The 22039-nt window shown below is 34.4% G+C and overlaps 4 protein-coding genes and 1 long non-coding RNA gene across 17 annotated transcripts; 3 read left to right on the top strand and 2 right to left on the bottom strand.

Annotated features, from left to right (window-relative positions):
• Positions 1–2949: 2949 nt before the first annotated feature.
• LOC103840296 lies at positions 2950–5503 on the bottom strand. 9 transcript variants are annotated; one of them, XR_004451008.1, is made up of 8 exons: positions 4967–5422; positions 4642–4743; positions 4212–4290; positions 3989–4137; positions 3783–3864; positions 3587–3704; positions 3355–3512; positions 2950–3208 (listed from the first exon to the last, which is right to left on the bottom strand). XR_004451008.1 is itself a non-coding variant. In XM_033279115.1 (8 exons), exons 3-8 carry the CDS (start codon positions 4220–4222, stop codon positions 3108–3110), a joined length of 624 nt encoding a protein of 207 aa, XP_033135006.1. In that variant the 5' UTR covers positions 4223–4290; positions 4642–4743; positions 4967–5503; the 3' UTR covers positions 2950–3107. The 9 variants fall into 9 exon arrangements, 7 of the variants coding, with proteins under 7 accessions (XP_033135006.1, XP_033135007.1, XP_033135003.1 ...); XM_033279115.1 differs by having other exon boundaries at positions 3582–3704; positions 4967–5503; XR_004451006.1 differs by having other exon boundaries at positions 2967–3261.
• A 1457-nt stretch (positions 5504–6960) lies between these two features.
• LOC103840297 (CTP synthase) lies at positions 6961–11365 on the top strand. Its single transcript, XM_009116794.3, has 22 exons — positions 6961–7345; positions 7597–7750; positions 7826–7905; positions 8011–8097; positions 8192–8242; positions 8324–8441; positions 8520–8576; positions 8674–8738; positions 8838–8921; positions 9025–9075; positions 9159–9221; positions 9301–9347; positions 9437–9506; positions 9587–9649; positions 9733–9822; positions 9901–9939; positions 10014–10241; positions 10334–10419; positions 10498–10546; positions 10619–10699; positions 10779–10872; positions 10962–11365. Exons 2-22 carry the CDS (start codon positions 7633–7635, stop codon positions 11141–11143), a joined length of 1803 nt encoding a protein of 600 aa, XP_009115042.1. The 5' UTR covers positions 6961–7345; positions 7597–7632; the 3' UTR covers positions 11144–11365.
• Positions 11243–17143, bottom strand: LOC117127967. Its single transcript, XR_004451010.1, has 2 exons — positions 17016–17143; positions 11243–15695 (listed from the first exon to the last, which is right to left on the bottom strand). It is a non-coding gene; the product is annotated as an uncharacterized LOC117127967 (long non-coding RNA).
• On the top strand, positions 15160–16708 carry LOC103840298 (protein LSD1). Its single transcript, XM_009116795.2, has 5 exons — positions 15160–15394; positions 15500–15720; positions 15818–16174; positions 16252–16308; positions 16446–16708. Exons 1-5 carry the CDS (start codon positions 15286–15288, stop codon positions 16518–16520), a joined length of 819 nt encoding a protein of 272 aa, XP_009115043.1. The 5' UTR covers positions 15160–15285; the 3' UTR covers positions 16521–16708.
• Positions 17061–21821, top strand: LOC103840300 (lysine-specific demethylase JMJ18). Of its 5 annotated transcripts, XM_009116797.2 has the most exons (13): positions 17392–17598; positions 17697–17735; positions 17822–17924; positions 18318–18407; positions 18523–18600; positions 18694–19200; positions 19289–19501; positions 19589–19750; positions 19827–20201; positions 20283–20859; positions 20961–21064; positions 21157–21336; positions 21419–21821. In XM_009116797.2, exons 3-13 carry the CDS (start codon positions 17880–17882, stop codon positions 21566–21568), a joined length of 2481 nt encoding a protein of 826 aa, XP_009115045.1. In that variant the 5' UTR covers positions 17392–17598; positions 17697–17735; positions 17822–17879; the 3' UTR covers positions 21569–21821. The 5 variants fall into 5 exon arrangements, with proteins under 5 accessions (XP_009115046.1, XP_009115044.1, XP_009115045.1 ...); XM_009116798.3 differs by lacking the exons at positions 17392–17598; positions 17697–17735 and adding an exon at positions 17061–17309; XM_009116796.2 differs by lacking the exon at positions 17697–17735 and having other exon boundaries at positions 17355–17598.
• The last annotated feature ends 218 nt before the right edge of the window (positions 21822–22039 follow it).

Genomic DNA, 22039 nt, shown 5'->3' on the forward strand with positions numbered 1-22039 from the left:
CAACGACCTCTAGATCCTCGGGATCGCATCCTCGTTCATGTTGACCTCATCTTCTTCTTTCTAACAAGTTTACTTTGACCGGGCCTTTTTGGAGTCAAACTGGTGGGCTTCTCCTTTTATCCGAGTTTGATCGAAGTCGAGTACTAATCGTTTGGACCTATTTTATCTTTAGCTATTTTTGGGTCTAACAATAATGCTATTAAGAAATTTCTAGTCGGTAACTAGGCTTTTTATATAGGACTAGCAAATTGTCCAGAACTTATATAGAGTTTGGGTGTTAATAAATGTTTGTGAATGTATTTGATATTTTTTAATAATAAAATTATTTTGATGAAATATTAAAAATTATATATAGCAAAAAAAAAACAGACAAGCTTTTGAACATTCACTAAAAAAATAAAAAATCATAACTGATTATAGATAAGTGATGGTAAAAATAATATAAATAAATTAGTCATATTCACTTTGATGTTACTTAATTTAACCAATCTAAACTAGTTTAGATAGATTTAGATCGACTCAGATTGAATTGGGATGATTTGAACCGTTTTAAACTATTTAAATGAGATTTTAAGAAAATGGTTTTACATATAACCCATGTTTGACAATACGCTAGGCTTGGGTCAGGCTGTTGGTATAGGTCTAATGATTCACTGTAAATCAGAAATTTTACGAGGATTAGTCGGGAATAATTTTTTTTATTAATATATATATTGGTTTTGTTAAAATTTCCAATATATTAACTTGGTTCACTGGTTTTTTTTTTTTTTTTTTTTTGGCCACAACTTGGTTCACTGGTTAAAAGAACAAAAAGACTTGGTGTACCTGAGTTACTTACCCGTTTTTATATTTTTATTACTTAAATATGAAAAAGGCAACTTTACCCTTTTTTCTTTCTCTCAAAATACAACTTCTTCTGTAACCCTAAACGCTCTGTACCATGATTTATATATGATACTAGGGTAGGTCCGCGCTACGCGCGGAATGTGCTTTATATGTGATATATATAAGTATGTAATTGTATATATTTTGTGTATATGTTATGTAAGCTTTTGCAAGAGAAATGACAATAATGTTTATTGTTTTGAGAATGTTAAAGGTTGTGAAGAGATTATATATGTTAAAATTAATTATGTTTGGTTTATTAATAGATTACATCATAGAACATATATATTGGGTAGATGATATGTATGTGGTGCTCTCATTGTATATTTTTGATAATTTTGAATCCAAAACACTAAAAACAGTAAAGTGTAAATTTATTTTTTTATATTATAAACTAACACTTAAATATATAATTATAATTTTTTTCAAAAATTTCAATTCGTTTAAGCCCATTGCATAGATGTAAAGCAGATACCTTATATGCATAAGTAATCCACGTCTTTTGAATCTCCAATTATATTTTAAAAATATTATGTAAATATATTAGTTTTATTTTTTATTTTCTATTTGTTTCTTAGTTTTTACAGTTTTTATTAAATATTTTTTTAGTTCTTTGTAAATGAACAGTATTATTTTAATGTTTTCTTCTTAAATGTAGATAATTTAATATTTAAAATAAGGTTATATTTAATGAAAACAATAAATATTCATCTAACAATAAAAACGATGAAGATAGATATAAATTATTTTTTCTTCCATATAGTTGAACTCTCCTTATTTATAATTTGGGATGATGGATTTTTTAACACTTTTTATAATTTTTTTACAACTTTTAAAAATCTTTATAAATTTAGTTGTTTTGTATGATTATATGATGTCACGATAAAATTTATATCGCTTTTACTTGAAAGATTAACTATTTTGGAATCCATAAAAAAGTTAAATTTTATGTGCATATTCCAAGACAAAATTTATTTTGGTTTAACATACTTTCAAACGATCATTTATACTCCATTCGTTTCAATATATATGATTTTTAGGTGATTGTTTTTGTATTACAATATATTATGTTTTCTCATATCTAGGTAACTTTAAATTTATCAAAATTGTGTAGCCAATTGTATTATTACTATTTTTTATAATTAAATAAATTAGTTTAAAAATGTATTTTCAATAATTTTTGGAGAAAATAAATTTCTTGGTTTGTGTGCAAAGAGCTAAAACTTCATCTACTATGAAACGGAGGGAGTATAATTTAGATTGATACTTTAAAATGTTTCTAATTTTTTTTTCATATTGTTTTTGTATTTTATGTTTACTAAATCCTATATTAAGCTATGTAACTGTTTTTCTTTCTATATATAAAATGGTTTAAATTTGATAGTAAGTGAGAATTATTATTTTTGTTTGGTTATTTCACGTTTGTTTACATGATTTTCTAGCCAAAAGGTCCACAAAAGAGTTGCTAGACCATTTCACTTTAAGAGGATATTTACATATAAATGTGGTGTAGAAATATGTCCTCATGTGGTAGTGACACTAATTAATGGCATACTTTTTAAATTAAACAACTTATCTATATAGCAGTTTTTTATTTGTTAGAAAAATATGTTAAAAATCATTTTAAACATAATTTAAATAGCAAACAAAATTTTGAAAACAACATATGTCAGCTATTGAAATTTAAAATTAAAATAATGTGACATACGCTCTTTATGAAAATAATATTATTAAGTTTGTTCTCTTAGAATAGTTTTAAAAAATGAAAATATAAATTTTATTAATATTCACAAATTTATTTATTTTTAGTTGTTTAAAAAACATGTTTAGGTAATAATTATTTTGGAACCATCTAAGTGCTCTGGATTCCTAAGACTGCAGTAGATAGCTACTGCTGTCACTAAAGCTCGATTGGGTTAAAACTCAGCAGGTGGTGGACAATAGTTTGATGAAAATGCAGTCCCACTGTTAATATTCCTCTCCAACAACGCCTGCACAATGAACCTTAAATGCATTTTTAGATGTTCTCTTTTCTTTTTCCGTTTTCGATTGAGAGTCAAGGCATTTTGAGTTCTTTCAAATTCATAAAATGCGAGATCTCAGCTTTCTTTTATATGAAAAACAAAAAGTTAGTATAAGAAATCTAAGGAACAATGGTAAGTGAAGATAAAACTTTCACTAATCCAATCTACAATTTTGTGTTTTGTTTTAATCAAGATATGTCAAATTGATGGAGCTTGTACATAACTTGAAGCTTCAATCACCTCCATCACAACTTCTGCAGCCCTGATTCCTGTCAGCTTAGTCATAGCTGAGTCGAATGCTACAAAGAGAGATTTATCATCACCCGCCTACACCAGCAGCTCAACACGATACCTTGCGATTGTGTTTTTTTTTTCCAAATAGTTGGCACAAATAACAAAAGGCTGTTTTTAATGAGCAAGTTTAATATAGATATGTGAACCGAACCTGACAACTCCAACAACACTGGCATTAAAACATGTAGGGCATGTGAATGAAGAGTTCCCTCGCTGGAGCTTCTTGGAGCATTTAGCACAGGAGATGTATCACCATCCGTTTGTAGTTTCCAGTGATGCGATCTTGGCTTTGCATAGAAACTCAAGGGCCTGCAGTTATTAAAGAATTTTGGTCTTAGTCCACAGAAGCATGAGGCTGAGGCAGAAAATTATCAGAACCTTACTTGTGGGGGTGACTCCAGAACATAGTTGTTCAACTCTCCTAGTGAAACCTTTTCGAGCTTCTTTACACCATGGTACTGCTTCGCACTGGTAGTGTCCTTCTCGGGTTTTGAATACAACCTGCATATTGTATATAATCAGATATGAACAAAGACATGTGTAGATTATTTTTAGACATGTGAGTAATAAGATGAGTACTCTTGAAATAGTCTCTGGCTTGCGGCCACCTCATGGTCAAAGTAAAAATGGATCCCAGAAGTAGCATCCAGGTATAGTCGACCTAAAGAAAAAATTAAATTTATTTATATTTGTTAATGTACATAAGCATATGATTTGGAGTGGAAATAAATAAAAAAATGCTTGCCCCCTATAAACTTGGGGTTGATGTTGGTTGCGACGATCACCTTTGCCACACCGAATGTTACCTCCAACAAACTTGGGGTTAATGCTGGTTGCGACGATCACCTTTGCCACACCGATGGCCAAGATATTTTGTTTTAGCTGGTCCGCTTGTGCATCAAAAACACTTAGAGAAACAGTTGTAGAACTGCAACTAAGTGTAGTTCCATATTAGACTTCGAATATAAATTATGTAAACACATACCTATTATGAATCAATCATCGCACCTGTTAATCATAATGTGTTGAGCTGTCCAAGTCTGATCATTAAAAGTAATGTTGATGTCTCGTACAGCCCCTATGATGTCTACAAAGGTTAGGTTTAGTTTGATTATACATCGATACAATAAGATCTAAACTTTATGAGTGAAAAGCTTTAAACTTTATGGGTGGTTTTGGTAAAAGTCGAAACCTTTCGATACAATAAGACGTTAGAAAAAAAATACAGATTAACACGTTCCTAACCTGGTAACTGAGTATTAGTATTTGCCAAAGACATCGGCTTAAATCACTAAACCATTTAAGAGCTACTAAGATGAGGAAGAGAAGAGAAAGGCTTCGACTTTTATTAAAACCACCCATAAAGTTTAAAGTTTTTCACTCATCTAACAAAACCCTTATCAGCATAGAACAGATTAAGAGAGAGATATCTTCTTACATAGCCATTGAATTGCTGAGCAGCTGCCTTAACTTCAGACACAGAAGAGATAGCCACGAACCCGAAACCCCTGCTTCGTCATGTCACTTTGTCATAGATCACCTAACAAAGACAAATGAACTAATCTCAACTCAACAACAACAAAAAAGAACATATCTTTGTCTCCTGCGGAATCCCATTGCAACATAACATTAACTACAGAGACAACTGAACTAATCTCAACTTAACAAAAATAAAAAGAATCAATCTTTGTCTCTTGTCGGAATCCCCATTATGACAATAACACAAACCACTTCAAAAAGCATAAAGAATGATTCTTTCATACCTCAACCATCTCAACGTTTCCGGCGCTTTCGAAGAGCTGAGCGAGCTGAGCACTATTGACTTAAAGGGAAGGTTGCCGACGAAGAGTTTAAGGTCAGCAGAGAAGGATTGCTCCTGCTGCGGAGGCGGCGGAGCCTCATCGGAGAAAATGTTCCCTTCTTCTTCTACGTTGAAGTCGTCTGTAACCGCGACGTTGCGGACGAAGCGAGACGCGGCAGATGAAGCGAAGATGGAGAGGGAAATGGATTGGGAGTTGAGTTCGAAGGAGAGGGAAGAGGTAGGATGGAAGTGGAGGCAGGTTTGGAGATGGAGAAGGTGGAGAGAGCGAGGGATGAAGCTGAAGCAGCCATGGAGGAGGAAGAGAAGAGATAGGGTTGACGGCATTGCGTCGAATTCTACTGGGCTGGCCGGCTAGTCTTTTTATCCACACAAAAGGCTTAAAAGCTAAAACGCATATATAAGCCCGTATCAATCCATCGCCAAGTTAATGAAACGGTGTGTTTTAATTTATGGGACAGGTGTAGCTTCCTCCTTGCACTATTTGATGAGGTGGCAAGAGGAAAAGAGAATAACCTTCTACTTTATGTTATAAGATATTTTCTTTCATATTTTTGCTATTTATAACACTAATCTTTCAAGTTATCATCGACATAAGAGATTTAGACAAGCTTTTTTTTTTAATTGAAGCAAGGCGATTTTCAAATAATAGACGGTGATTTTTTCAACTACACAGTCAACTCGGGAAAAATTCAAATCAACGCCTAACCACACCAATAACTACTTCTCGTCATGGTGACCTCTTGATTAAAGATTGTCATGCAACAAACTCGCATACCCGGGAATGTTTTAAGAACATAGCATATAATAATACCGTTTAAGCGGACGTCTAGATAGATTTTTCATCATTGATCTTAAGTATTAACCATAGCTGAAATGATTTTCTTAAATCCATTTCGTGCAATTTAACTCAGTTTAAATCGTTTTAAATTGGTCTAAATCGATATAAATAAATCTACAATAATCTAAAGATGTTAAATTAAGTAATATTATTAGTGCAAAACCACAATTTTGTCTAGTTTATTTTCTGTATACGAAAATTTTATAATTGATCAAAATAATTTATAATTAAATCCAGAAACTAAACTATCTAAAAAAAGATAGAATATTTAAAGAATAAATCAATATTTTGTTAACGCTCAAACTTTTCTTAAATCCCAAATAATCCACTTAGGGCATTGACTGGTTTCCCCACTACTACCCACAAATGCAGCTTTTGGGGTTGGTTGCGGTTGTTGGCGTTTTGCAACAATCACTCAAATCACTCTAAACTGTTTCAAACCGCTCTAAACCACTTAAATTCCAAAGATGGTTTCATCTAACGTTTGCGGTTGCGGCAGGGTAAATTTGTTTTTTTCTTTTTTTAAAAACAATATAAATACAAAAATAAGAATAAAAATTTTAAATTGAAATAATAGCAATGCTAAAATATATCTATTATATTTTAATTTATAGTATAATTTTTTAAAATAAACTATTTTCTATAATTTTTTTTAATTTTAAAATATAATTTTTATATTTATTATAATATTATGTTGTTTAATATTTTATAATTATATAATATATGAATATTATTAATTTATTATTTAACCGTTGTTGTATTCAGTGGTTTACCAGTAATAAGTATCCCGCAAACGCACCAATTTCTAACCGCAGTATCAGTCGTAAAAATATCTTAAAACCACTTAAAACTGCAATCATCCGCATCCGCAAACTTTTACAATCGCAACAGATACGGTTATATTAGTCAGGCTCTTAGTCAGCTATTTAATTATTGCCTAACAATTTCTTAAACGCTGCTATTAACCATACAGTCCACCTCCAAAAAATTTCCAAATATATTGGCCCACTTACGTCGGTAAACAAAACAAATACTGGAGCACTTATTGGAACTGTGTTATAGAGATGAAATAAACTAGGGTTACATATTGTCGTATCCGCAAATATATAGTGATAATCCGTTTATAGAAAATCAAATACGTATGTCCAAGAAAATACGTATTTGATAATATTTATTAAAAGAAAAATGTGGGTGAGAGGGTTTACGTTTTTTACATAGGGGTTTTGAGAGAGAGAGAGAGAGAGAGAGAGAGGCGGTCGCAGCTATATAAGTTACGGTTTCTCTTCTTTATAAAAAACGGATTCGGTTGTCAATGGCAATGGCATCAACCTAAACAAACCCTTCTTCACTCCACTCTGTCTTCATCATTCTCACGCTTTTCTCGCCTCCCTTTATCCTTATCCGATAAACCCAGTAACCAAAATCCAAAAACACCTCTTTTCCATTTTATTTCCAGAGATCGAAGCCGCCGGCTAAACGCAGGTCTCTGGTTCACACACTCTCTCTCTGGTTTAATACAGAGGGAATGCAAGCGCTTCTTGTCCAAAAGCCATCGTTTTTGAATACTGATTTGAACCTATAAAACTTTTTATTAAATCTTAAATCATCACTTAAGCATTTAAAAACAAAAAAAAGCTTCGAGCTTTCCCCTGTTTCTCGATTGTTGACTATGAAACAGAACACTTGTTGGTTTTTCTTCTTGACTGATTTGGTGGTTGGTGATTTCTTTGCAGGATTAGTTGATTAGATTGAAAAGCAGAAGGAAGAAGATGAAGTACGTGCTAGTAACAGGAGGTGTTGTGAGTAGATTAGGTAAAGGAGTAACCGCAAGTAGTATCGGTGTTCTCCTTAAAGCTTGTGGTCTCCGTGTTACTTCTATCAAAATCGGTAACTTTTTCTCCTCTCTGTTACTCTTTTTCTCTTTGTTGATGTTTTTGCTTACGTGGAGCACTTAATCTCCAGATCCTTATCTAAACACTGATGCTGGAACCATGTCTCCTTTTGAGCACGGTGAAGTCTTTGTTTTGGACGATGGTGGTGAGGTATATTTATAAATAATGACTACTTATTCCAATAAAAAAAATCTTTAAAAAGACAACTTTTGAATGTTTTTGTTTGATGTGATTTGGAATAAATAAAAAAAAAAGGTGGATCTTGATCTTGGAAACTACGAGAGGTTTTTAGATATCAAATTAACCAGAGACAATAACATCACTACCGGGAAAATTTACCAGGTTAAGATCTTAGATCTCAACTAACTAACTGGAAGTTACTTGTTGGTTGCGTTAGTTTTACTAAATCATCTTAAATTGTCTTTTGTCACAACAGCATGTGATTGCTAAAGAAAGGAAAGGAGATTACTTGGGAAAGACTGTTCAGGTAATCATTAACCTTTTTCTCTTTCTGTTGTTGATTTCTTTCTTTTAACATTTAAAAGTATTGTGGTTGTGATGATATTAGGTAGTTCCTCATATCACTGATGCAATTCAAGAGTGGATAGAGAGAGTTGCTGCTATCCCCGTTGATGGAGAGGAGGGTCCTGCTGATATTTGCGTTATCGAATTAGGAGGAACTATAGGTTATACAATAAAATACATTATTACTCTTGGCTTTTGCTTCTTCTTCTGTGTAAACAGAGATTCTTTTTTGTTTGCAGGTGATATTGAATCCGCACCTTTTATCGAGGCACTTGGCCAATTCTCTTACCGTGTAGGTAAGTATCCATCTGAATCCGTGAAAGCAAAAGAAAATATGTTTTGGATATTGATGAAATTAACTAAGAGAATCTTTTGGTTGGTGGTTGAGTCCAGGCACAGGGAATTTCTGTCTGGTCCACGTCAGCCTCGTGCCTGTGCTTAATGTTGTTGGTGAACAGGTAGATACATTTTCCTGAAATGAAGCAGTCATGATGTGACGTCATTTGATTCTATATGTCTACATAATCTTCATTTTCTTTTTGTTGTGTCCTTTTCAGAAAACTAAACCGACACAACATAGTGTCCGGGGGCTACGAGGCTTGGGCTTGATACCTGATATCTTAGCTTGTCGGAGCACAAAGGTTTGCTTTTTGCTTTTGCTTGCGTTGCGTCTCCATCTTGACTCATAATCTTGTTTCAATTCGAGTCTGATTTAAAAGCCTCAAAACTTTTTTCTTCATTCAGGCACTTGAGGAGAATGTGAAAGAAAAGCTAGCTCAGTTTTGCCATGTCCCGGTAAGATGCCTTACCTTGTTGTTATGTTATCTACTTTTTAAGTCTCGGTTATTTATATTACAAGCTTGTGTTTCTTGTTTCAGCTTGAGTCTATCTTCACTCTCTATGATGTTCCCAACATTTGGCACATTCCTCTGTTGCTTAAGGTACCTTCTTCTCAACTAAATGTATTTGTAAGTCATAGCATCTTCAAAAAATGCTCAATGTGCATACTCTCTTGAACAGGATCAGAAGGCTCACTTGGCAATCTCGAAAGTGCTCAATCTTGCTGGGTATGTATTTTAGTTTTTTTTTTGTTATTTGGTTGGCTTGATTTAGAACTCAAAAGGATTGGAAGTGATCTCTGTTGTTACGGAAACAGTATTGTTAAAGAACCATCTCTAGAGGAATGGACATCAAGAGCCGAGTTATGTGACAACTTACATGTACCGGTGGGTCTCAGCTTTCACTAACTCCTTATAAACCGTAACCTCAATGTCGGTTTTTCTTAACGCGCTAAACTAATTTCCAGGTGAGAATCGCTGTTGTGGGGAAGTATACAGGCCTCTCTGATGCCTATCTCTCCATCTTGAAGGTACCAACTTACACAATCACGTGATGGGGGGCAGTAGATTTCTTTTGCCTCAGTAAACTCACATTTGGATAACTTTGTATTAGGCTCTTTTACATGCTTCTGTCGCTTGCCGCAAAAAGCTCGTAGTTGATTGGGTTCCAGCTTGTGATCTCGAAAAAGAAACTGAGAAAGAGGTCAGTGAATGAGTATGCCTTTGTTTGTGTTCACAAGTTTGTAAACAAGAGTCATGTGTGTCTTTTTCCTCTGTGCAGAATCCAAATGCGTATAAAGCTGCTTGGAAGTTGCTGAAGGTTTGACATTTTACAACTTCAATCTTCAAGAAGCCTTTGTGTGTGTGTGTTGCTCATGTCTATTATCTTCTTAGGGTGTAGATGGAGTTCTTGTACCTGGAGGTTTTGGTGACAGGGGAGTGGAAGGAAAGATTCTTGCTGCAAAATACGCTCGTGAAAACAAAATCCCTTTCCTCGGTATCTGCCTAGGGATGCAGGTCGCTGTCATCGAGTTTGCACGATCAGTTCTCTCCTTGCTCGACGCAAACAGCACAGAGTTCAAACCTGACACTAAACATCCGTGCATCGTATTCATGCCTGAGGTTCTTAAGAGTCTCCCTCTCTCTCTCTTTACTTGTACAGCATCTGTCCTGCTTAGATCTAACTTGATTTTCTGTGCTTGGTGGGGGTTTAGGGCTCAAGAACTCATATGGGAGGCACTATGCGCTTAGGATCAAGAAAATCCATCTTCACAGTCAAAGACAGCAAATCTGCTAAACTGTAAGAACCATTGATCTAAAAGTTTTACTCTGTAACCGCTACAGGTTTACTTACCATGATGATTCTGTCTACTTGCAGCTACGGGAACAAAAGCTTTGTCGATGAGAGGCATCGCCATAGATACGAGGTATGCATTTATATACAGATTCTTTAATATAAAAACTGGAGTTGTTGATCTAGAGATATGCAATTGTTGCAGGTGAATCCTGATATGGTTGAGCGGCTAGAGAAGGCAGGTCTCTCTTTTGCTGCCAAAGATGAAACTGGCAAACGCATGGAGGTCTGTTTTTTTTTTAATCCTTCAAAAATCTATTTGTCTCCATTTGCTGCAAACTCAAATCCTTTGGACTAATTGGCAGATTGTTGAACTTCCAAACCATCCTTTCTTCATTGGTGCTCAGTTCCACCCAGAGTACAAATCCAGACCCGGCAAAGCTTCTCCTCTCTTCTTAGGTCCGGACCCATTCCAAACATTTACATCTATCTGTCTCTTGAATCAACACAACAAACTCTTACATTCTTTTTTTTTTTTTTTTGTGCAGGACTCATTGCAGCATCGTGTGGTGAGCTAGACACAGTCATGAATCCAGCTTCTGTTCATCAACATCTGATTAGTAACTGTCCGAAAAGCGTTTTCGTCAATGGAACCTCCAAGAAAGCTCCCAATGGCATGGCTGATGTAAGATACAATAACGGATACTGCAACGGCCTCCACACTAGATAGCTGCAGACTCTCCCTTTTTTCTATCTGCATTAGAATTGCTTCATTTTGGATTTTGGTTTGCTTTTCCCTTTTATAAACTTAATTACGGTCTTTCTTCTGTACATATGATCCAAGCTTTTATCAGGTTTTTAAGACTCTTTTAAAAACAGAATCTATGTTCTGGAAAGACTCTAGAAACTTCTGAAAATCGCGGTTGATAACCCCCTGCTTTCTTTTTTTCCTCTCAAAGGGGTGTCATATGATCATACGTACCGTTGGAATATTTTGTAATCTCGATTTGGTTTTGAGTGTGTGAAAGAAGCATCTGATATATAAATCTTAAAACAAAGACTTAAAGTTTTTGTTTTCTTTCTTATTTAAACTAAGGGGTTGTTAGTGGGGCTTAGATTTCTATAGAGTTTGTTGAATTTAAAAGTTGAGAGATTTATTAAATTTGGAAAGAGATGTAGAGAATTTTGTATATTGTGAAAATCTATGAAAATAAAGTAATGTAATGATTCTAAGAATTCAAGGTAAACACTATGGGGGTGTTAGTGGGGATGAGATTTATAATGAGTCTTAGAATTTCTAAGTCTAGTGTTATTGGTTTATAGATTCTCATATTCTCATTAAAATCTATTGTTATTGGTTTGATGATTCTATAACTCTATACAAAATCATTTGTTATTCAAAAAGTTTAGATTTTAATGATTCTACAAATCTATTAAAGTAAGTGTTATTGGGAGTTGAATTCTTATCATTTTAACTCACAAATTAAGATTTTGAGAATACTACATGTTTACCTTGAATTCTTAGAATCATTACATTACTTTATTTTAATAGATTTTCACAATATATAAAATTCTCTACATATCTTTCCAAATTTAACAAATCTCCCAACTTTTAAAATCAACAAACTCTATAGAAATCTAAGTCCCACTAACACCCCCATATAGTATTCTCAAAATCTTAATTTGTGAGTTAAAATGATAAGAATTCAACTCCCAATAACACTTACTTTAATAGATTTGTAGAATCATTAAAATCTAAACTTTTTGAATAACAAATGATTTTGAATAGAATTATAGAATCATCAAACCAATAACAATAGATTTTAATGAGAATATGAGAATCTATAAACCAATAACACTAGACTTAGACTCATTATAAATCTCATCTCCACTAACACCCCCTAAACTTTGAGAATTGTTGAGAACGAGAGGAGCTAACTGTAATTGGAGTAATGGAGTCTGGTTCAGATACGCAACTCCAAGGTTTGCTTTTCTCACATGGTTATCTATACATAATAGATTAGACACAGGTGATAGGATGTTGAAATGGGGAGGAACCGTTAACTCTGCTTGTTCGTTGTGCGATGATCCCCTAGAAACCAGAAACCACTTGTTCTTTAGTGTATATTCTCAACAGTCGTATGGGAAAACCTTGCAAAAGGAGTGATGGGAGATGAGTTTATGAGTTCTTGGAGAAGAATAGTGGAAGCAATCTCTGGAAATCAGACCACCACAAAACAGTTCACCCTGAGATATGTGTTTCAAACTGTGATTCATGGGTTATGGATGGAGAGGAATGGTAGAAGGCATGGAGAGAAGCCTTTAACCACAACAACAATCATCAGAATCATGGAGAGAAATATCAGAAACAGATTTGTTTCAGTCCAAAGAGAAGATCACACAAGGTTGGAAGATGGACTAAGATATTGGTTTTCAACAAGACCAGTCTCAAATCCATAAAAATTTTTGAAGTCTATAGAAAGGTATAGGAGAAATATTTCTTTCATATGAAGCATGTAAATGTAAACCAAATGGTTTTTTTGTTAAAAAAAATTTAACTTTGAGAGGTGATGACAAAAAAGCATTTAGAGATTTAAGAAAATGTATGTTATTACAAGAGAAATTAGGGAACGTATAGATAGCAGAACCAAAACTAAGTTTCTACCCATTGCAAATGCTTGGCTATGATATTTCATGTATATCATGTATCAAGTGACTTTTTTACCTTTTGGTATTACACACCAGATATTTTCTTTTCTTCTATGTCAATAATTTTATCTCTTCCATCTCCGATCACTTCATTTTCTTCCGCCTTAGTCTTTATTATTTGTAACACTACCATCACTGTTGCCGATTGTTTCGTTCTTCTTCACGATCGCCGCTTCCACCATTGTCTCCACTTGTATTCTCTTTATCTTTTCTCAACGTTTCTTTTTCTCTTTCATCTTATGCAGTAGTTTCTTTTTCTCATCAACTTTGGCAACTCAACCAGCACTCTGATAATCATATATCTCTTCTGCCTCGCTATTCTTATTTGTCTAAAATGTAAAATTTGTTTAGTTCTATTCTATTTATTGAACATAAAATAGAGATGTGGTTTTACAGTAAAAGACATATGTTATATTTTGTTGTTATATCATTTTTATGAATCAAATAGTTTATATTTATTGATTAAGACTAGCTATTACAAGCAACAACATACAATACTATATTATTGAAAATCGATAATGGCCAAAAAGGTGTTAAACACTTTCAACCAATAAAACAAAGATTATACCATTAGAAATACAATATGGTATAGTATAGGATATGATATTAAGTTTCATAATTGGAAAAGATGGAAAACTCCAGCAACAGTGCCACTAACTCATCCGCAAATCGTATGTTTTCCTACATTTTATGATTATTTTTTTTTATCAAAACATTTTATGATTGTTATCCATCAACTCTGGAGAATATGAACAGTTCAAAATGAAATGTAGTAGTTTGTTGTGTGCTATTCTATTTGAGAAACATATAACAGAAATGCAGCTTTACAATATATATATGTACATAGTGTTAATTGTTGTTAATTGATTGTATTGTACTATATATTTAACAATTATAGTGTAGTGTTATATACAACATTGCCTTGACGAATGATCACGCACAGAGAAAGAAAAACTCATCCAATATTATACCAAATTGACATACATACCAATGCATGGATATATTCTTAATTCTTCTTCTACTATGTACATTTCAAAAAATCACCTTTATTACTACTCCAAAGTTTAGTTTGAATAAGAAACACATATTAATAACAAATATTATTACATGGGGTGTATTAAGTCTATAGATTGAAATGAATTGATTTTTTAGTAAATTTAATGATTTTAGATCAATTGAGTTTTAACATGATTTTCGTTAGACCATTCTAAAATCACTTATAAAATTATGAGATTTGATTTTTTTTTTCAAATAAGAAACTTTACCTAAACATTCTAAAATGATTAGAAGACATCTGAAAATTATAATTAAAAATATTTTCAATGACATTAGATTTCAAAACATTTTATCAAGTAGTACGTTTTTTATTTTTAAATTTTAAACTAAGAAACTCTAGTTAAACACTCTAAAATGATAAGAAGACTTCTGACAGATATAATTTAAAATATTTAAAGACATTGGATTTCAAATACAATTTATCAAATAGTAATTCTATGACACTCACTTTTAAAAAAAATTGTGCTTGTATAACAATAAATTTGTCATTTTAAAACAAATCATCTTAAACTCCTAATTAAACAAATCTCTTGTACATCTATTTTTTAACACATTCAACTGCGTCTTAAACAATGATGTCTTAAACAATGATGTGCATTTGGCACAAATCAATTTTTTTTGAAAAGAATAAGATACATTTGACTACACATACATATATACTTTATTTGAAACACATCCAACCGCGTCTTAAACATTTTTTAAGAAATGATTTATTTGTATAAGGCGCGGGTGGATGTGTTTAAAATAAAAGATCTTATTCTGTTTTTCCTACAATGGAGAAATGGAGACGAATTTTCATGTTCATTCTTTTACGAATTTTTATATATATGGGAAAAGTTAAGCTAAAATAGATAAGAATTTCTCCAAGTTAATAAAATTACATTAAAGTTATATACATGAAGAGTTGCTTAAAAACGTACGTTTATGACTGTTCATGGTTAATAAAAGGACCAACAAAGACCTTTTTGCTTTAACTCATAATCTCTTTTCATATTACAAAAACACTCTTTTATCATCTTCAAGGTAAACAAAATCTTTTGCTCTTCCCTTTGATGTTTCGAAATTCTCGATTGTTAAATCTTCTTTGGTTTGTGTGTTCTCAGAGCTATGCAGAACCAAGCAAACGGACGAGGAAGATTTCATTTTGCTGAGCTTGGAACAGGAGGACTAAGAGTCATCTGTCCACAATGTCACGTTCCATTCACACCTCATCTCGGTATCTATAAACCAAACTCTGTTTCTATTCATTCGTTGTAAGTTATAGCAATGGTCTTTTTTTCTCAATCGAATAGTTAATTAAGATCTTGATTTGTTATTACAGGGCATCTGATTGCAGCTAGGCTTCCATGTAAAAACTGTAAGGCTAATTTATCTTATAGAAGCAGCACAGGAGGAACAGTGAAATGTCCTTGTTGTAGTTCCTGGCGTCCTATGCCTAGTCTTAAATCTCTGGTCTGTGGTGGATGTAATGCAACAATCATATATCAAAAGGATGATCGATCTGTTAAATGTTATCCCTGCAAACACATCACACATCCACAGGTAAAGTCTCTCCCTTTTTCTATTATCATTTGTAAGTTGAATGAGTTGTCTGCAATATCTTCATGATGCCTAATGTTACTTTTTTTTTTTTGTTTAGGAAACAAATGATGGGGATAGTTCATTTTACCAGTTTGTTCCTCTTCAGGTTAACGGGGTTGGTCCTTTTCAAGGTAACTGGGTTAAATTTCAAGAAGTCGACCGGGTTGTTCCTCCTCAGACTAACCGGGTTATTCCACCTCATGTCAACCGGGTTATTCCACCTCATGTCAACCTGGTTAATCCTCCTCATGTCAACCTGGTTAATCCTTTTATAGTTAACCGGGTTGTTCCTCAAACTAACCCCCTTATTCCCCATCAAGTTAACCGCGTTTTTCATCCTCAAACTAACCGGGTTAACCGGAGGAACCGTAAAGCTAATGCAGAAACTGAATCAACTGCAACTTCTCCTTTTACCGTGAGTTATCTTTTGTTTCTCTTGCAATGTACTAGCTAGGATCTTGCTTTTATGAATAATAATAACGCTTTTTGCAGCCAAACCCTGAGAGTGAGAGCACAAGCGCCTTCGTAGCTGATTATGTTGCTCGACTTGTAATCACCCACCTTTACTTTATTTTTATTTTTGTGGAAATTCGATACGTATAGAATTATTTTACTCTAATTTCAATCTGTTACGGTAAAAGATTCCATTTCTAATGCATTGTGCTTATTGGTGTTTTATTGGTCAGGTGAGGGATTGTCCTCCTGGAATGAGCGCAAACAAGAGAAAAGTAGAAGAAGACAAGACAAAACCAGAAAAATAAGAAGACTCGTCTCTGATCGATTTTAAAAGTACTCTGTTGTACTTCACAGTTGATCTTCTTAGTTTTGCACTTTTTGTTTCTTTTAGCTTTCCTCATTGTTTCATTATGCATTTTAGTGATTTTTGCAGTCAAACTTGATTTATCTAAATTTATTCAATCTACCATTTTTTACCGTTTGTACCTTTTAAGATCTATTCCAAAAGTAGCAACAGTTTATAAAAAGAAGAAATAGTAAATGACGGGGTAAAAATGAAATTTATTATATTCGCGTTTTTCGTAAGAAAGAAGAAACGGTCAAAGATTTAGTTTCAAATGAATAAAAAAAAAAGAAACGGTCGAACACTACTTTTTTTTTCCGACGCGGAGAGAAACAAAAACCCCGAAGACGAAGACGAGAACAACGATGACGGAAGAAAGGAATAATGGCATGCAACCGTAAATAGACAGAAAACTTGAGGGTAATATGGTGAAAAGACACGTAGAGAAGGATCGTACCGTAAGTTGTGTGGACCGTGTCGTCAGCTTAGTGATCTAGCGCTGATCCGTTAAAAACTGTGTGCGTGCGTCTCGTTTTCCCCCAGGGAAAACTAATCTTCGAATAATTTTCTTGTCTTTCTCTGTCTCTCATCTCTAATCATTTTTATTTCATTTTTTCCTTTTTCTTATCCAATCGTACAATTTACAAGTTCCGATATTTCGACGTTTTTTTTTTTTTTGATCAAATGACGTTTTTTTTATTCCATAAGAAAAAACTCGTGAAATCACAAAAATCTCAGCCGTTCATTTGAGGTGGTAAACTTCATCTCTTTTCGACCTTTCCTTTTTTTTTTTCTTAAACCTTTTTAATTAATTAATATTTTAATTTAATCGAAATTTATGAGTTCCTTTTTGCTGGTTAAGTTCGGTTGAGTTTTTGTAATATATCTGTGTGTTCCTTGTGATTCGGTTACTAGCTAGGTCAATTAAATTCCCTCTCATTAATTTTCCCAGATTTGGGTATTTCTGTTTTTAACTGCGAATTCAATTGCTAAGCATTAATTAGGCAAAAACTTTGAAGCGCTCTCGTTTGCAATATTAGGTAAACAAAATCTGCGAAAATAATAATTAATTTTATTTCTTGTGAAATTCTCAAACTCGTCTTCCTGTGAATTTCTTTTTTTTCTTGGTTTTATTCAGTTTGGTGTTGGTGTTGTTGATCCACTGAATTCAATTAGGGTTAGGCCTTTTAACTTGTCTAACGTCTGGATATTTTCCTATAACATCCTTGTCTTATCTTTTGGTGTGTTTTTTTTCTTTCTCAGTTTCGTTGGCTCTCAATCGAAGAAACTTAGGCTTCTCTGTTGAGTGATTTGAATCCATATGGAGCATCTCAGTGTTGCTCAATCACAATCTGAGATCAACGAGGTTAGCTTTTCATTCTTGATTACTTTACTTATCTGATATGGATAATTGAATCAATTAATCACCGTTTTTTGTTTTGTTTATTATTGTTAATAACTCAAAACCATCAAACCACAGTATTTAGATTGTAGATTACCTGTTTATATACTTTTGGTTTTGTTCATGGTAGATTCGTAACAGTCATAGAATACAATTATTTTCCGGATCTCGTTAAAACATAATCATAGATCTCTTTTATCTTTATTTGATTCGTTCATGTTGAAATCTAGATTGGTTTTGTTCTCTGTTCATCATTCTTTTTGGTGTTTGTTTGATCTGTTGAACACAGTGTGTGTGACTCTTTATCATATTTCTTTGTTGGGGATAATTAAAAAGCATAAATCTGTTCTGTTACAGGATATGTCTCTGAAGAATCATCATCCACCAGACAAGGATACGGACAAAGACACTAGCATGGAACAACCTAGTAGTCCACGTCATCGAAAGGTAAGAGTAGTATTGTTATTATATATGTAATATGATGCAGTTCTTAAAAGATTAAAATTTTATTAAAACAGCTTTGATCTTACATGATGTTTTTTTCTTTTTGTATAATGTCAAGGTTATTGCTAGATGGTTACCAGATGAAGCACAGAGACCAATCGTTGATGAAGCTCCTGTTTTCTCTCCATCATTAGAGGTACTCATTGCTTCTTGTTTTTTACCTTTTCGGTTTCTTCTTGTTCATGTTTTGATTTTGTCTTCGTTTGATCTTGGGTGTTATTTATATTAGGAGTTTGAAGATACACTTGCATATATAGAAAAAATACGTCCATTAGCAGAGCCATATGGTATCTGTCGAATCATCCCGCCACCCACATGGACGCCTCCTTGCCGTCTTAAGGAGAAGACTATATGGGAGCATACCAAGTTCCCCACTCGGATCCAGAACGTGGACCTGCTTCAGAACCGTGAACCCATGAAGAAGAAACCAAAGAGCAGGAAACGCAAAAGGAGAAGAAACTCCAGGATGGGTTCCTCTAGGAGACGATCTGCTTCTGCTTCTGCTTCTGGTTCTTCTCCCTCTGAACCTGCTTCCTCTCCTGAGGCCGAGGAGAAGTTCGGCTTTAACTCTGGTTCAGACTTTACTCTGGAAGAGTTTGAGAAATACGCTCAGCATTTTAGAGAGGCTTACTTTGAGAAGAAAGACTCTGTTGGTGAAACGAAATGGACACCGTCTGTGGAGGATATCGAAGGCGAGTACTGGCGGATAGTTGAACAACCAACAGATGAAGTTGAGGTATAGATAGAAACAGACCATTTTTTTCACCACTTAACCAACATACATTTTATAACTAATCTAAGGCCATTTTTTTTAATTGTTTCAGGTATATTATGGAGCTGACTTGGAGAACGTGGTACTTGGAAGCGGGTTTTACAAGAAAGGGGATAGAGATATTGATCAGTACGTAGTCTCTGGCTGGAACTTGAATAACTTACCGCGTCTCCCTGGCTCTGTTCTCTCTTTTGAGGATTGCGATATCTCTGGTGTTCTAGTCCCATGGCTCTATGTTGGAATGTGCTTTTCATCATTTTGTTGGGTAAGTACACTGTCACACTTTGATTAGTTAATGAGTTCTATAACCCCATTGATGTCAGATGCTTGATCATTTTATTGGGTTTAACAGCATGTGGAGGACCATCATCTGTATTCACTAAATTATCATCACTTTGGGGAGCCAAAAGTATGGTATGGTGTTCCAGGAAGCAATGCAACAGCACTCGAAAAGACGATGAGAAAACATCTACCTGATTTGTTTGAAGAGCAGCCTGATCTACTTCATGGCCTGGTTAGGACGAAAACATTTATTAGATTTGTCTTTTTTTTTTTTGATGTTTAGAGACTAACTATTCTATTGGTTATAGGTTACTCAATTTTCTCCTTCAATTCTAAAAGATGAGGGAGTCCAGGTTTATCGTGTGGTTCAGAATGCAGGGGAGTACGTACTGACATTCCCGAGGGCATACCATGCTGGATTCAACTGCGGTTTCAACTGTGCAGAAGCGGTTAATGTAGCTCCGGTTGATTGGTTGGCTCATGGACAGAACGCTGTGGAGCTTTACAGTAAAGAGACGAGGAAGACTTCTCTGTCTCATGACAAACTTCTCCTTGGAGCAGCTTATGAAGCTGTAAAGGCTCTTTGGGAACTCTCAGCTTCTTCCGTTGGAAATGAAAACACGACAAACTTGAGATGGAAGAGTTTCTGTGGGAAGAACGGAACACTTACCAACGCGGTCCAGGTAATAGAAAAAACGGTGTTATGTTACTTAAAGTATGGTTTCTACTTTCTAAAAGCTGATTTTGTTCTAAAACGTTTATAGGCTCGGTTAAAGATGGAAGAGGAAAGACTTGCAGATATTGGTAGGGAGTCTTTGAGCTTGGTGAAGATGGAGAAGGACTTTGATTCAAACTGTGAAAGGGAATGCTTCTCATGCTTTTATGATTTGCATCTCTCTGCTTCTGGCTGCAAGTGCTCTCCTGATGAATACGCGTGTCTTAAACACTCGGACGATCTGTGTTCATGCGAAGAGAAGGATAGATGTGTCCTCCTCCGTTACACCATGGATGAGTTAAGCTCGTTGGTGAGAGCATTGGAAGGGGAATCAGATGATTTAAAGATATGGGCTTCCAAGGTGTTAGGTGTTCAACACAGTGATGAATATCAAAATAAGACAATTTCAGTTACCAAGGAGGAGGAGAATAAGCTAAAGGAAGGTTCGTTTGATCTGAACATCGACTTGGAGTTGGATTATCTGGAAAACCCTAAAGAAGAAGAAGTCAGCACCAGTGGCGAGATAAACACTTCAGAGAACTTAAGTGCATCGGTGGAGCCTATAAACCTCGGTTTCTTGATTTTTGGAAAGCTTTGGTGCAATAAGCATGCTATTTTCCCAAAAGGTACAAACTTCGAATAACCCTTTAGTTAAATATTATTGACATAAATCAGAAATCTGCTCAAAAGGTTGTTGATGTTTTCGGTCTTTTTACAACATTTACAGGATTCACAAGTCGTGTCAAGTTCTACAACGTGCTTGATCCAACAAGAATGAGCTATTACATCTCTGAGGTTTTGGATGCAGGACTCATGGGCCCATTGTTCAGGGTATAAAGCTTTTTTCCCCCTAAATAACATTCTATTAGATACTTCAAAAGCAACAACAACACCTGACTTTTCTTTCCTCTGTTGTTGTTCAGGTTACTCTGGAAGAATCTCCAGACGAGAGCTTCTTCAATGTCTCGGCCCAACAATGCTGGGAGATGGTGTTGCAGCGAGTTAAACACACATCCACAAATCTTGGTCTTACTACTTTACCGCGGCTTGAAAGTATTAACGGGCTTCAAATGTTTGGTCTCCTCTCGCAGTCTACAGTTCAGGTAAAACATTAAGTCCAACCCTTTCACTCAAAACGTATCCATGATCTTTTACTGTGTTACACAACTTGATCTTTCTCTTCAGGCCATTGAAGCTCTTGACCCGAACCATAGACTCATCGAGTACTGGAACCACAAGAACCAAACTCAATCTGAATCAAAAGATCACTTCATATCATCAAACTGCTCCGTGAGTCTTACCAAAGGAAAACTTTTCGGAGTGGATTTGATGTAAAAGAAGAAGCTCAAACAGCAACAAGCACTTTACCAACTCAGAGCAACCAACAGTGACTTACCGTCTGGATAGATAGAAGAAGTTTCTTTCTGATTCTTTTCTTTTCTTGGGAGCATTTTATTCAGAATCTTTTGTTCGTTTTCCCTCAGCAAACTTTCAGTAAACAAATAACCTAACCTTAGCGTTAGAAGTGTAAAACTAGGAAAAAAATGTTCGATTCTTTCGCTAATGCCAATAATACAAAATTCTTCAATTCTTCGTATTGCTCAACGTGGAAACTGCAGAATTTAACTGTACTAGACAAATATTTTTCTTAATCATTTAGGGGCCAAATAATACATACATATTAACCACTGATATTTTGGGGTGATAGGCTAATGTTTGATCTCGCTATGCTCATGCCCGATTAGTTGGCACACCATATTTTATTTTCTTTGTTTTTGTGATTGACCAACAGCTAAGGACATTAAG

This window comes from Brassica rapa, chromosome A09, assembly GCF_000309985.2.
Source record: "Brassica rapa cultivar Chiifu-401-42 chromosome A09, CAAS_Brap_v3.01, whole genome shotgun sequence".
Lineage (NCBI taxonomy): Eukaryota > Viridiplantae > Streptophyta > Magnoliopsida > Brassicales > Brassicaceae > Brassica > Brassica rapa.

Coding starts and splice junctions, on each gene's coding strand:
- LOC103840296 (XM_033279112.1), bottom strand. Junction 3,865..3,988: donor TAACATTCGGTGTGGCAAAG/GTGATCGTCGCA, acceptor TTTTTTCTTTAG/GTCGACTATACCTGGATGCT. Junction 3,513..3,581: donor GAGTCACCCCCACAAGTAAG/GTTCTGATAATT, acceptor TAATAACTGCAG/GCCCTTGAGTTTCTATGCAA.
- LOC103840297 (XM_009116794.3), top strand. CDS start 7,633: ATGAAGTACGTGCTAGTAACAGGAGGTGTTGTGAGTAGATTAGGTAAA. Junction 7,751..7,825: donor TGTTACTTCTATCAAAATCG/GTAACTTTTTCT, acceptor CTTAATCTCCAG/ATCCTTATCTAAACACTGAT. Junction 10,420..10,497: donor GACAGCAAATCTGCTAAACT/GTAAGAACCATT, acceptor GTCTACTTGCAG/CTACGGGAACAAAAGCTTTG.
- LOC103840298 (XM_009116795.2), top strand. CDS start 15,286: ATGCAGAACCAAGCAAACGGACGAGGAAGATTTCATTTTGCTGAGCTT. Junction 15,395..15,499: donor TCCATTCACACCTCATCTCG/GTATCTATAAAC, acceptor TTGTTATTACAG/GGCATCTGATTGCAGCTAGG. Junction 16,309..16,445: donor CTGATTATGTTGCTCGACTT/GTAATCACCCAC, acceptor TTTATTGGTCAG/GTGAGGGATTGTCCTCCTGG.
- LOC103840300 (XM_009116798.3), top strand. CDS start 17,880: ATGGAGCATCTCAGTGTTGCTCAATCACAATCTGAGATCAACGAG. Junction 19,201..19,288: donor AACCAACAGATGAAGTTGAG/GTATAGATAGAA, acceptor TAATTGTTTCAG/GTATATTATGGAGCTGACTT. Junction 19,751..19,826: donor CTGATCTACTTCATGGCCTG/GTTAGGACGAAA, acceptor TATTGGTTATAG/GTTACTCAATTTTCTCCTTC.